The sequence below is a fragment of the Sparus aurata genome, chromosome 8 (genome assembly GCF_900880675.1).
Source record: "Sparus aurata chromosome 8, fSpaAur1.1, whole genome shotgun sequence".
Taxonomy (NCBI): Eukaryota; Metazoa; Chordata; class Actinopteri; order Spariformes; family Sparidae; genus Sparus; species Sparus aurata.
The window spans coordinates 11,220,414-11,235,081 of NC_044194.1; the positions used below are offsets into that span (position 1 = coordinate 11,220,414).

Consider the following 14,668-nt stretch of genomic DNA (forward strand, 5'->3'; position numbering starts at 1 on the left):
TGTTAAAAGCTATATTTTACCTTGTATTTTTTCCCATATTTTCTATTAATGACAAATTCAAAGTTCATCAAGTTCAAATCGCGTCAAGATGCTGAAAGCGGCTCTGATCGATATTTCATTCAAACTTTTTAGCTCATTGTTTTGATTTTACAGCTAAAAAGATAAGGAGCCAGGCTGTACAAAACAGTAATATCCTCATTATTTTTGACAGGTATTGTAGATATGATATGATTCATGACCAGTCAGAATGATAATTTTTATTTTAACTGATCAAACGATTAAAATCATGATGATGAGTCATTTGTTGGGTCTGTGCCAAACACTTTTTCTTACGTCTAAAGAACAAGATTTGTTAACCAGATTTACAAAGGATGAACAAAAATTGCAGCTTCTTCCAAATTGGATATTTCACTTGGCAATATTGCAATTTTTATAAAATTCCGACTAATTGTGTACCCCTAGTAAGGACCAAAACAGAGCTTAAAGGACAGAAGATATTGGAAAAAGTATGTTTTGATATAATGAAGGGAGGGTCCCAATGTCAAACTGACTTCATCGACTTCCACAAGTGTATTTCTTCATCTTGAAAACTGTTGGATCCATTTCCAGCGGCAAACTGGGCTTGACTGGGCTTAGTGGACGAGTGACGAGTACCAGGACATAGACAAGGCCCATTTAATTTGTCATACTATGAAATTGGGGGATTAACGAGAAGAATCATCAATCGGGAGCACAGCGGGAAGAAAGGTCAAAAATAGGTGTCAGTGAAGTGAAAGGGCTGTTTACATATGAAAAGATGAAACATCGATTTTAGATGAATGAGATGTTTCTTCTTTGAACTTTGAAAAAACCTAATTTAAAAAGGGAAATCAAATTGCATGTATGCTATGTGATGCAGGGGTTTCCTACGCAGAAGTTATTGTAAACAAGCATTTTGATTTGTTCTACACAAGATATACAGAGAACAAAAAGAAAAGTGAAGAGCAACTTGCCACAAGCTCATCAGAGAACCAGGTTTTAGTTTTCATGTGTTTCTGCCCTAACAATTAAATGGACGTCCTGATTTTCTATGAGAGCATTTTAACAACTGATGAAGCTTTTCGGCAACAACACAGTCCTGAGACCTCAAAGCCCAGACATAGAAACTAATACTAAACACTTTGCAGACTGTAAATGCTAAAACACAGTCACAAACCAACGGGTGGACCCTACTTGAACTTGTCCTACCTGACCCTCATCATACGCCACAATCTCCTCAAGAATCCTCTGTATTGTTGTTTGACTGTCTGAGGTTGATTCCTGAAGGGCCATTTCATGACAATGCAGCCCCAGAAATGTTGTGGTGAACATCAGGAGGAGGGAAATGGACAGGATGGCTCAGAGGAAGCACTTAAGAGTGAAAGAGCAGCTTGTATCTGCTACATCCAGAGACAAGGCGTCAGACAGGGCAGCCAAGTGACCATCATGTCACTACTGAAGAGGTACAACAGTACAACACTGTAGTTCATCTTCACTATGGTAGACATCTTGTCCACATCTTGCTTTTTTTATTGGTAGGGGACCTTTGAGAAAGCCTTGTCATAAAGTATAGATGGTCACTACATAAAAGTGCTTCACTGTATTTTTTTATTTACAGTGTATTTATATTGAAATGGTAAAGATCAGGAAGCCTTCTCACTCTGACGACCAAACAGAATGGCAGATACAATTTTTCACATTACTGATCTTAAGAAATTGCCACAGAAAAGAGACAGAACAATACTTCACTTTACTGCCTTTGCTTCACTGATGATGGAAGCACAGGTCAGGCCAGTATCTTATATGTCCCTTAACTGAAAAATAAAAACACTCCACAAAGAGGGAAGCAGAGCTGGATGACTTTTTGCCTCACTATATCACTGTTACCAGACCCTTGATCCAGACAGAGCAGCTCTGTCTGGTTCACAGCACTTCTGTGACCCTGCATCGCAGTGCATGAACAGCACGCTCAGTGGTTCAGCAACTGCCAGCTGTAAGCAATATGAGATCATTGCCATTATTATATAATTAAAAGTAATTTCTGCAAATGACGCTGCTAAATGGATTGAAATACTCGCCTCGACTGGCTTGCTAATCTATTTAGAGGGGAAATTAATTATATTGGGCTTAAAGGAATTCTTCTACATTTTTGCAGCTGATTTCCTGATGGGTCCAAAAAAGTGGAAGGATAATTAAAAGTGTGGAACATCCCCTCTAGAGGGGAACTGTGGAGTAATTTGTCCTTTGGTGACAAAGATCTAAGTGCCTTCTTTTGTAGGGCAGCTATAATCAGTGGCCCCCCTTGTGTGGGGGCTGCCTTTATCAGCTCGTACAGCTGTATGGTAGGATAGTCAGACCTCATTTAATGCACCTGTTCATGTACCCTTCCTGCAAAACTAAAAGTAAACAGTCTCTCAAGCAAATATACTGTGTGAGCAGCAAATTCCTCTGCAGCAAACTCTCCACACAAATGCACCAAAGACTGTTAATTCATGGGCCTGTCAAAGGCAAAGCTTTGTTTGACTGAGAAACAAAAATATTATCAACGTTAAAAATGAAAAATAGCTCCTGGCTTCAGTGCCAAGATGACGTGTAAGCAGTTTCTGATGGCATTCATGTTGATCATAGTTCACCAGTAGATGACCTGGAAAAACATGTCTGCCTCTCTTTAGATCAAGAACAAGCAATAGAGTCAGAGTGGGTCATCTCTAAGGGATGTCAGATGCCCCGCTTCCAGTCTTCTGACCATAAACATGTCCTATATTCTCATTTCTAAGGGAATATAAGAAGACTGTTGGCAAGCAATATTCTAACAAGAGCATAAACTGCCCCTGAACTAGATCATTTTATGTTTATTTTCTTAAAAAATGAACTTAGGACGAAAGCCCTGCACTATGCAATTAATCTTACTTTAATCATAACAACATTAAAATATTTGTTTTGAGCTGGTTTGGTTTATTTTCTTGCATTCTAATGTAAAAATGAAGAAATACATATGCCAACTTGCCTGCCAACTTACGTCAAGCAAAGGACAAGCGATCAATGTTTAACACTGAGACAAATTTGAAAACAGTGAATAAAAAAACCCCAAGAAAATGATATCAATGCACAGTCAATACGATTTTTTTTCAAACTGCAAGTAAAGTTAACATGAATAAGAAAATGGAAATGGGTGCACAAGGATACGCTTTTCTTTCTAAGCAAAATAACCCATTTTAAAACCATTTGCAATAACAAGAAAATACTTGCTCAGCAAGATAAAAACAGGATCCTTTTTCCTAGCTTTTGAAATTTATGCCATACACAGTCCCAGGACAGCAACATTTTAGATATATTCACATTGTATAAAGGATACTATCGAACAGTCATTATTTAGCTTTGGGCTTATATAATTCCTCCTTAAGACACATTTTCAAGAATGCCAAGTGACAGCAGCAGAGAAGATCGAGTAGGAGATCTACCTGACGTCAAAGATGGGAAACTTGCAATTTATCGAAAGCGAGGATTTTAGTGATGATACCTCAATGTTAGAACTTTAATGAAGATGAAAGCGAGAAAGTATACTTTAGAGAAGTAAGGAGGAACTTAATAAAGGAGAGCAAAGAGACCCAAGGGACAAATCCCTTTTCCTTGTCTTCATCTACCTACAGTTCTGTACTTGTTCAAGGACTTTGCTCGGGATAGAACACATGAATCCTCGTAAATCCAATTGCTTTGAGAAGAAGTGATTAAGACCCTCTCCTGAGCGTGAAGCAATGGCCACTGTGACAGGAAGCTGCAGTGCCAACAGAAGTCCCACTGGGTCAGTGTCTGAGCGACACCAGAACTCCAGCTACTGTCACATTGTCTGGTGACATCAGGACAGAAAACAGGCCACACTGGAGCGCTAACGAAATTATCCAGAGTCATTTTAGAACTAGCTATTAAGGGCTGCTGCTGAATGGGTAATTGTGTGGGAGAATAAACCTTGGAAGCTGAAGGACAGAGACTGAAGCATCTGGAATGCATTAAGACAACGGGCCAAGAGGGTCAATTCACCAGGAGATTCATTAGTCAAGCTGTGAGCCTGCTGTTTGCATTGGTAAGTTGTGGGGCTGCATCTTGTAAGCAGGATATTGTCTCTGCTGCACCATGCTGATGCTGAAATTGGTGGCAATTTTGAACACAGCTTCAGCAAACAGGGGCTGGAACGTCATATTGTAAATGCTGAAAATACTGTAAATACCAAGGAAATCGTAAAGCGAAGAGATAAAGTATGTGCCTTACGTATTCACGCAGCAGGGATGAGCAATAAAAGGCTGTTGTGGTGCAGTTTATTGGGAAATAGAAACTAATTAATCTGTTAACATTTAAATAAAACACCTTCTTCCAAATCTATTCAACCTGTAGTTTGTTAAAGAGCCTGCGCCTCAGCTCTATGGGAACCTTTTTCCCATGAAAAAAGTTGACAGGGGCAGTCTGTTGGCCATGGAGCAACACAAGCTGACCCCAGATTAACCACTAAAATGTAAACCAGCTGCTGGTTCATCAGGAGCTAACCATGACCCTCTCCTCAGATCAGGGCTGGAGCATCAAGAACAAAAAGACAGTACATGAGGTCATGGCATGTTTCTTACTGTGCAGCAGCACTATGACCTGACTGTACTGACTGCATGCTGTGTATGTACAGTAGGATCAGAGACACCATCCTCGCAACACTTTGAAAATGAACAGGAGAAGCAATGACAATGTTTTCAAAGGATGTCTAAAGGGTCTGCTGTGATTGATTTACATCCAGCTCCCAGTGGATTTGACAGAGTGAGAGACATAGACATCAGCAATATCAGGATCAATGATCTGTCTATTCATGATGGATTGAAAATAATCACTGTGACGGACACTGGTCAGAACATCATACATAAAGTGCATTAATGAATCCACATATCACAGCATCACAAAAGTACCATCTGTTTGACTACAAATCACCCAGTATTGTTGATACGGTTTGAATTGGCAAACCAGGATACTAGCTGTTTCTTTCAATGCATCCTTAACAGTCTAGTGCTGAAATGATTGGTTGATTAACTGATTGATTAATTGACTTATCAAGTCAAAACACATCTTAAGAAAATGGTGTTTATAGCTGCACAGAAGAATGCATCTTTTCCTGTTTTACATAATCCAGGGTTCTCCCCAGACGGTGGAACAGCGGCGCTGCGCCGCTATACCACTAGGTCAGCGCCGCTATACTCCGCGCGTGACGGTGACGAGCGTCCGTCCGTCCGTCCGTCCGTCCGTCCCCCGGTTGACGTCTAAGAGCTCCCGGCTGACGGCGATGAGCGTCCATCCGTCCCCCGGCTGACGGAGTTGATAACTGTCAACCGCCGGGAGCTCCGGCAGACGGACATCAACTCAGACGGCTCCTGTCCGTTCGTCCGCCCATTAATTGCGCGTTAAAAAAATTTACGCCGTTAAGAGGATGTTGCGTTAACGAGTTATTAACGCGTTAACTTTGACAGCCCTAGTTTTAACATTACTTGAGGCTACGTTAAATTTCTATGAGACCTGGTCACCATTTTTGCTGCTTGCCATTGGACTACATTATCATTATTCAGTTATTCAAAACAATAAAAATATGAACTTAGTCATAAAAAATAACCCTCATAACAGTAACTGAATTCCACACTGATGTAGTCCAGTGGCTCACAAGTTTTTTCACCCCAAAAGCAGAACAAGTTCATGCCTCGCACCCTAAAAATCTATCAATCATAAACAATAATTGCCAATGTGACCAATAAGAAAAGATCCAAGTGGAATTCTAGTTAAAAAAGCATCAGCAAACTCATCCACAACAGCCCTGCATCAGTTCCATGCCCCACAGTCTGAGAACACTGGTGTAATCTCATGGACTTTAACAAGTCAAGTGGAGTGTGTTTAAGCATTCATGCCATTAAGAACTGCTGTTCAGCTATGTGGCACCAGCACAGTATTGAAGAGCTGTTATCTCACTTGACACTGCTGTCATTTTGAATTACTGGAGAGTGGTTGATTCGACTGGTGTAGACAGGGCAGCTTTTGAATAATTAAAAATGCTTTGGTCCCAGCGTGGCTGTGGGCACAGACCCTAAATAAAATTAAAGCACAACTGTCCACATGCATGTTTTCTAACAGAGGGCTGAACAGATCAACAGGCAAAGACAGGGAACATAACGGCTTATAGGTGTGCCTTTAAATAGTGTTCCAACACACTAAGCCCTTCAGTATGGTCTGCATTAAAGCCTGGAACAAAAGCAGAGAGTAAAGCAGATGCAGGCTCTACTCACTGAACCCATGATCCGTCCTGATAGGCGCATAATGAGAACCAGACAAGTGTTCACACCATAACACATACAAATCCCCATTCATTATTCATGGCAGATTACCCTCTTCATTAAGGCAGAGGCGGGGACCAGGGGACACAGAGGGCAAGACAGAAGAGGAGGGGAAGTTGGTCTACGAAAACGTTACCGGATGAGAAGCAGTAGAGCTGCTCTCGCCCGCCTACACTGCCAAGGTTAAGGCTTGTAAACCATCAAGCTAACTGGCATCCAGATAGGACAGAGAGGGCCAGAAACCATGACGAGACGGCAGCTTCTGCTGTATAAAGTTCAGGTCCCTGAGGCCCGCAGCTCTGCATTGCTGCTTTGATACAGTAAACACAATGTGACAAAGCCCTTCTGCGGGAGGCTGGAAAATGTCAGTGTAGCAGAACCGACATTACCACGGCAAGACAAATTCTATCACCAGGCTCTGCTAACCTTCATCGGCAGGACGATAATAACAATCTAAACCTCAAAACTGGTCTCTAAAACACCAACATCTGTCAGGGAGTTCAGCCTTTTTTGGGTATTGTTTGACAGACTAAATTTTACTTTGAGCCCTTAACCGTGTCAAGACAGGTCAGAGGGACCTGATAAACATTCTCCTTGTTAAATCTTATTGTGGGTCTTAACTACCCTTTGTTGTTAAAGCTGTGTTATTTCCTGCAAGACCCCTCATGGAAAGGTCAGAGCTGATCAACTTAGTGAAGCATCACAAATTCTGATTCTAAAAAAAGCTGGGGCGCTGTGTCAATTATAAATTAAACTGAATGTGATACGTTTTTGACATGTTCTCACTACAGTAAACAGTACAAATACAATAATTTGGTGCCAGCAGCAAGATTCAAACAAGTCGGGATGATGGCAACTGGCCACCGCCTCTAGGGTGCATCAAACCCGCCCCATCCTGGTAGTCTTTTGGCTCTCTCCTCCCCTGTCACCATGCCATCTTGCTTTGGAGTTCTTGTGATATTCTGTATAGTTTAATTGGCTTTAGCTTGGTTAACTCAGCAGCATTTTCCTGCAAGGTTTATTAGTTAGAAACTACTATGTTCTGCTGCATTTGTTAATTCAAAATTAAGCTTTGTTAAATAAAATTCCTTAAATTAGGTAATTGTGTGCTTCTTTCCCTTTTGTGTTTTTCTCAGAGTAACAGTAAAAACAACTTTGTGGGAATTGGTGTTGTACAAACCATGACTGAGGAAAAGTTGGGTTAGCTCCAATAGTATTTCAAAGATAGACACACGACATAAAAGACAAACTTCCTCGCTTAGCCTCAGTCACATTGCATTTATAGCACATACGTAACAGGCTGGTCTTCCAGGTTTCTGACAGGTGGGTTTTGCATGTTTTATGGTGGTGTTTAACACTGGCTGCGAGCCCTAAAAGCAAATCTTTCCATCAAAACAGGGAGAAGTGTGAGGCATCTTTTCAGCAAGTGATTGATGGTGTGTGTTGTTGTGAAATGCTCCGCCAGGGCTGAGCTGCTGGCTTTGTCGAGGCTGGCAGGTGAGAGAGATTACCTGTTGGTATAGAGGGCCTACATGAGGGAACGTGCAGGCTCAGACAGGCGAGATGGCTGACCTATTTGAAAGATTGCCTGACTTGAAATTAGCCCCATACTGGAATTTTTATCCATGTCTATAATAGATTACTAAGAGAAGATCAATCAACACAATCTTCCCTGACATTAAGACTCTACCGACGGCTGAATCACTAACCGCAGTTCAATCACTGAAAGCCTCCATTGATCTCATAATCATCATTGTGTTTAATTCTCTATTGAAATACTAAGACAAAATTAATGTTTAAATCCAGCTTGTCATCTCAAGTGCACTGGTAGATCATCTGAATAATTACACACAAGAGATGTTAAAATCACTGCTTGGCTCTGGTGGCCACTGCACTTTCCACAGGGAGAGCACAGCAAATCAGGGTGCACTAAAGGCTCACTAAACAATATCCAAGACATATTTTCAGGGTGACTTATGACACGCACAAACGTTATGTTTCTAAGCTGCCTGGCTGGTATGACATTCTGCAAACATACAATAAATACAGGTTATATAAGTGAGGCAACTGTCACTGCTTGTGAGACTATGTCAGGCTGAATCGCTGCACAATAGGCCTGTTCATTTCGTAATTATGTCTGACCTGTAGGTACTCGACAGAGCCACCCTGATGGAGCTGCCATTCACAGTGCGGATTTACGTGGGTTTTAAAATCATTATGCTGAAGACAAACAACATTTCCAACCAGCCAAATCCTTTTAGCTCTAACAAAAGGACACGTATGAATTGTATTGATTTTTTCTTCAATGGACAGAGTTAATGAACAAGGACACCACTGCGAGTTACATAATCGTCACTGTAGGCAGGAGGTGAGAGCGTTAAAGGTAGGTATACTCTGCTATACTCAAGAATTAATAAATATTCAGTACTTCCACAGAAAACATCTGCTGTTGCTGATGATATACCTCGATATACAAGTTTCCAGATTATTGTGGTTGTGTAAAGTTTTTACCTCTGGCCAGCTGTGAGCTCGCAGCAGCTTTACTAGACAGGGCAAGAAACAGCAACAGCCCCGCTCTTTCATTGTTATCAACAGTTTGCCAAGTGCTGCTGTTCATGCAAAAGGATCTCACAAAGCCCCAACTGGAGCCCCAAGCACCCCTAAAGCTCATTCTTTCTACAAATTCCATCTAACCCTGTCTGAAAGAGACATCCCATACAGTGATAGTATGTTACTGCGATGCTGTGGTAATTCTATAGTCAAGATAAAACTTACTGTAGGTGAAGGTGAGGCGTGGAGTGACATCACTTTCCGTGACAGCTGTATGAAAGCAACCAACAAGAAGGACAGTGAAGGCTGGGAGACAGAGCCAAGCCATGCTCATTGTCCACATGCCTCCTCAGGACCGCCAGCCAACTTGCACTATTTGCCTTTCAGGTTTTTGGGGAATTCATGAAGAGCTTTTTTTAAAGCTGTGTTTATTTTCTCTCCCTCTCTCTTTTTTCCAGCACCCAGGCTCCTTGAATGGAGGGTCTGTGCACTGTCTTGAAGTCAGACTCCCTCAGGCCGGCAGAAGATGATGCTGGTTTGGACGATCTGTGACCTCAGAACATGACAGAAAGCCTCCACAGATCAGCCGCCATGCGTACACGTCACTGCAGGGTCTCAGCTGAGATCTGTGATGATGAAGGAACAAGACTGAAATTAGTGATTTGTATAAGCAGGCTTTTTCGGGAAAACTATTACAGTAGTTGATTGATCAAGCAAAAATGCCAAGACTCTGGTTCCAGCTTTTTAATTGTGAGGATTTGCTGCTTTTCTTTATCACATGCATCAGCAGATTGTCTTTAAACCAGCCAAAACAGAAAGACAGACAGACAATGCAAACATTTGAGGATATCGACATTGAAAGTTTTCTTCACATCTGAACAGTTTGGGCCTGCTCCGTATAGGAAAGAAAAGAAAAGAGGAATTTCTTGGAAATCTTTGCTTAAGCCTAGACACAATGAAACAGTGAGACACCCAGCTCATATAACAGGAAAAACAGGAGTTTGTTGCAACTCAAGTCTCTTATATTGGGTACCATTTTGGTGCGATGGTGCACAGTAATGGCTAATAGAGGCACCAGGTCTGGGCGCAAACAATCACACCACATACATTTTTTAAATTTTGAGTGTAAAGGCAACCCAGGCCAAAACCTGGTCTTCCTTTTCTCCTCAAGGGCTCTTCACTACAGATCTGAGGTTGTATAGTATTGTTTTCAGTTTCTATTCTGAACAAGCGATATCACTGTAGTGATCATTAACAGAATACTACATGGATGAGTACATTGCTCGGGTCAGGTTAATTTGATAGTGGTAACCTTCTGCTTCCCAAAAGGTTTTTATCTCCACATCTGAACAGTTTTGTTTGTACCTGCTCTGCACAGGAAAGAAAAGCAGGCAGACATTTCGTGGAAATCTTTGCTTAAGCTCAAAGACAATGAAAATGTGTGACACCCAGCTTATACTACAGGAATTACAGGAGTTTCTGGCCAGCAGATTGCCTTGGTTGAACTAGAGTTTAATAACTTAGTTGCAAGAAAGGGCGTGTGTACATTACAACCTCTGATACTGTACTTTAAAATGTTTTGCTTCCCACAGGTCACAGAGGGCTTTAGGGTTAGGGCTCTGCCTGCTCTCAGTTACAGAGAGGAATTTATGGAGATAAAAGTGTCCAAAGCCAAAGGAAATTGGATAAATATTTGCATAAGCCTGCTGTTCAGTTCTCCTCAAATCAATACACTTCACTGGAATATAACTTTTAAGTTTTTTCGGATTTATGAGTTGATACTGGCGATCCTTCATCCACAAAGACTACAACAATTCTTTAAAATACAAGAGAACAAAGCCACAAGATGACTATTATACCAATGATGGGGTTATGAAGCATTTTCAGATGCTGATTAACTGAACGTAGTGAGACGTGAAGGGAAATTCAATACAGACATCCCAGTTACAACTGTGAACGCTCCATTACAGTAGCCGCAGGGAGCTCCTCATTAAATGCAACCAACAGGAGATTCAGTTTCATGTGAGGTATGGCAATCAATATCAAAAAGTAGCGAGTGAAGCTATTCCTGCTTTCTATCAAGGTGCTTCTGACTCTTAGTCAATAAGCAGTCTGACACTTGCTGCAAACACAGACATCTCCAAATCTGAGCGGGGAAGATGACATTTGGAGGAGCAGGAAGGCCACGATAAAGGCCAGAGAACAAGACACAGAGAGGGTTCTTTCTACAGTTGTAGAGACACACAAGACTTGAATGTGAGAAATGCAGGCAGGCATACTTTATTCTGTCAATTTAGTCTCCAAAAGAAATAACGAGTGAAGCAAATACATTTTATTTATTTTTTTTAGTTCAGTTGTTTGAATTAGGCAGTTTTGAGGTTTTTGACAATTGTTATTGTTTTATTGTTTTTAGTAATGTTCTGTCCCTTGGCTGCTGTGGCAAAACAAATTTCCCCATTTGTGGGACATTAAAGGAATACTGGTTCTGATTCTTATTTATTTGAAGTCTTTCAAAATGTTTATTAAAAAAAAGGGGGGGGGGGTTACATTCGAATTGATAGATAGAAATATTTTAATTCCCTTTACCACTGGTGCACTGTCCGGATTTGTAAAAGCTATGAAAGGAAATATAATCAATCATGTCTGGACATTTAAGAATTTCAACCTACAGCAGCGAGACTGTGACTTTTAATGATCCTGATGACAAAAGCAGACAGGGAGAGAGGCTTTTGCTTAAGAAACTCAAGGCAGGGCCACCGTCTGAAATATTTTGGACAATGCCCACTGCCAAGCAGCTGACGTGATGTCAGTGGACTGTAACTTGTCATAGACAAGGAGGTCGGCCACGAGCATCATTAGTGTCCTTTGTGTGGATCGATTCAAAGTGAGACACCACTTCAGCGAGAAACAGTGAAGCCGACATTAATTCTGGGTTTGTGTGACAGTTAGAAAAAGAGGCCCGCATGCATGAAGCTGAATCCAACTGAGGTGCGTAGAGAGAGCCCGACTCAGCGTGAGCGAGAGAACAAGGGCCCCTCTGACAGCACAGAAATCTATATGCAACTCTGCACTTCACCGCTCTCTCCTGCATGATGCATAAACTGAATCATCCCTTTCACTCCCTACACAGACATGATACTGTGCTCTGGCTATGGATGATACTCTCCCATCTCTCGGTCTATGATCTCCTCTTAAATCTTCCTAGACCTTGTTTCTATATCTCCCTCCAGCAACAAATCAGCCTTATCAGATCAACTTGACATGATCGTTGCACATGTCAAACCTTTACCAGATATTACAGGTCTAATTAAAGACATATGTTTGGTTTTATTAGTTTGAGAAGTCTAGGGTTCTTCACTGAGACTAAATAATGGCTATAAATCTAAATAAGTTTAACCTAGTTAAGTGTAATCTATTAACCAAGCATAACACCTTATAATGAAAATGATCCCTCAAGTTTCATTGACTCATTGACAACGATATAATGCTGTATTACATTGACGACCGAAAAAAAGTTAGTTAACTTCTTGTCTCAGGAACACCATCCTTTAATGGCTCACCTTTGAAAGATGATCAGTTGTGTCTTCACATTAGGATAAATAGCATTACACGTTGTCACTAGGGTTGGGCTGATGGACGATAGCATTGGCAAACCCCGAAAACTCTCTCAGCTTCCTCAGTACACGTAAGCTTCTGAGGCTAAACACAGCGAAGTTACGAACATGTGGAGCAGGTACGAAGATGAAGACACTTTTAAACTAAGTACAGGAATGTATGCTGATACTGATGTGTTTTCAAAAATATTAAGTGAAGGGTGATTAGTTTTGAGTCTGGGAGTAGACTCCCTCCCTGAGGGAGTCTAAGTCTCAATTAGAGACTAAGTTGCAGCCTTCATATGGCCTCACAAGCTAAACCTGGGGCAAAAATGCTGCATAGGTACTCAACACAGCTCACAAAGCTCTCTTGCTATAAGTGCAGGATAATAATTGAAGGCAACCATGAAAAATGTACCAACATTTTTATGAACTCAGAGCTTTCCTCAGATGGATTACGACTCCTGGACAGTAAGTGTTAGTGACAAATTAGGACTCTGAAAAGTGAGGGGGACATCCCGAGTGGAAATTGAAATATCTTCTGCTTCTGGGTGGGAAATAAGTGGCACACAGAGCTGTCACTACAGACTGATGGTACACAGGCATTCGCTCACCAGCCCATCATCCATATTAGTAATAGCAATAGTTTTGACAGTCCATGAAGTGAAAATAATTAGCTGTGGAAAGGAGAGGCTATTAAATGAAGTGGTAAGAGGCTCTGCTAGGAGTCAATACTCCAGACAGTCCCTTATATTACTGTTTGCGGGTTTGGTTTCTGTGCTGCTTCAATGTCTAGTTTGTATTGTATTTTCTTTTTTTAATATGCAAGTGGTTGCAATGAGAGAAAACCCCTGTAATTACACAGCTTTGTCAACATGAAACTGAAAGCTTATGGAATAATTTCAACCTACGATGCAACGTGAGATTTACTATATAAAGTGTTCTTGTAAGAGTGATAAGCATGTCATATACTAGAATAAACCTTTGGACATTTTTGTCCAAACTGCCCAATTTATTCACAGTAGAGCGTACGTCAGAAAGAGGAAATAAGGTTTATGTTTAACCAAAGAGGGAAATTCCCAGCACTCTTTCCCAGTCCTTTCCAGTAACAAAGCTTCTGTCATACAGTAAAACTATCACTGTACTGTTTATCTCTGAATGGCAGAGGCTGCCCAATGACAGCACTACTTATAAGACTAGTCTTATAAATAGCAGCAGTGCGTATACTGCCGAAACAGGTGGCCCCACCATTAGCGTTTGCCATCCGAGTAGAGTAGGAGGGGTCAAGGCTCCCTGGATTCCACACACAGCCTGTTGACTGGAAAAGTGTTGACTGAAAAATATGACCTCTTGGTATGCCTGTCATCTCAGGAAGCCACCTGTACATACACACACACACACGCTGGCCACCTACGTCACAACCCTCTGACAACCCAGGTCACGTGCTCCCAGATGTGGCCTTCAACCTGTGATCAGCACCCCCCCTCCACATCACCAAAGGACTCTCAGATGTGTGAAGGAGCAGATGTGAGATGTTGAGGACATCATCCGTCAGGAGAGGCTTTAATGGAGGAACACGCCTGCACATATGGACAGAGTGGCTGATTCACCAGGCGGGCGAGTGGTGTGGGAGTGTTGACACAGTTCTGCTCCGGTCCAACTGCCACTCAGGTTATTTTGTAACCACTCATTCAGATCTAAAGATACCCATCTATGAGTAAGACATTGCAGCACTTCCGTCACAGTGCTCAGGTATCAGGTCAGTGTGACTACGTGACAAATCCTTATCACAGGTGTTCTCACATTATTCCAATCACAACAACTTATTCAGTCATTCCTGTTGCTACAAGGAGGTGATTGCAAACACACTGTAGTTATTACCTAGAGATTAGTTCAGAAATATTTGAAACCAGAAACTTCCAGGTGCAACTGTTAGCTTGCAACTGGTCTTGCTTATGGTACACGATCGGTTTAGATTGAAGAGTAAACAAGGCCATATAAAATACTGTCCACACATCTGACCTGGCACTTCTAAATGATGCTTAGTAATACTGGGATGATTTTACTTTGAATTTCACAAAAATAACACGACATACCTTAGATTTGAACACTAGATTTGAAGGGGAATTCAGGTATTGACAAACCGAGGGCTTATAT

The 14,668-nt window shown here is 41.4% G+C and overlaps 1 protein-coding gene across 1 annotated transcript in view; it reads right to left on the reverse strand.

Annotated features, from left to right (window-relative positions):
• The window catches only part of sema4ba (sema domain, immunoglobulin domain (Ig), transmembrane domain (TM) and short cytoplasmic domain, (semaphorin) 4Ba), a 56,245-nt gene that overhangs the window by 16,332 nt on the left and 25,245 nt on the right, over window positions 1-14,668 (reverse strand). The window contains exon 2 of the mRNA XM_030426648.1: window positions 9,144-9,544. Within this exon, the coding sequence (XP_030282508.1) occupies window positions 9,144-9,261 (118 nt within the window). The 5' untranslated portion in view covers window positions 9,262-9,544. The remainder of the gene's footprint in view (window positions 1-9,143; window positions 9,545-14,668) is intronic.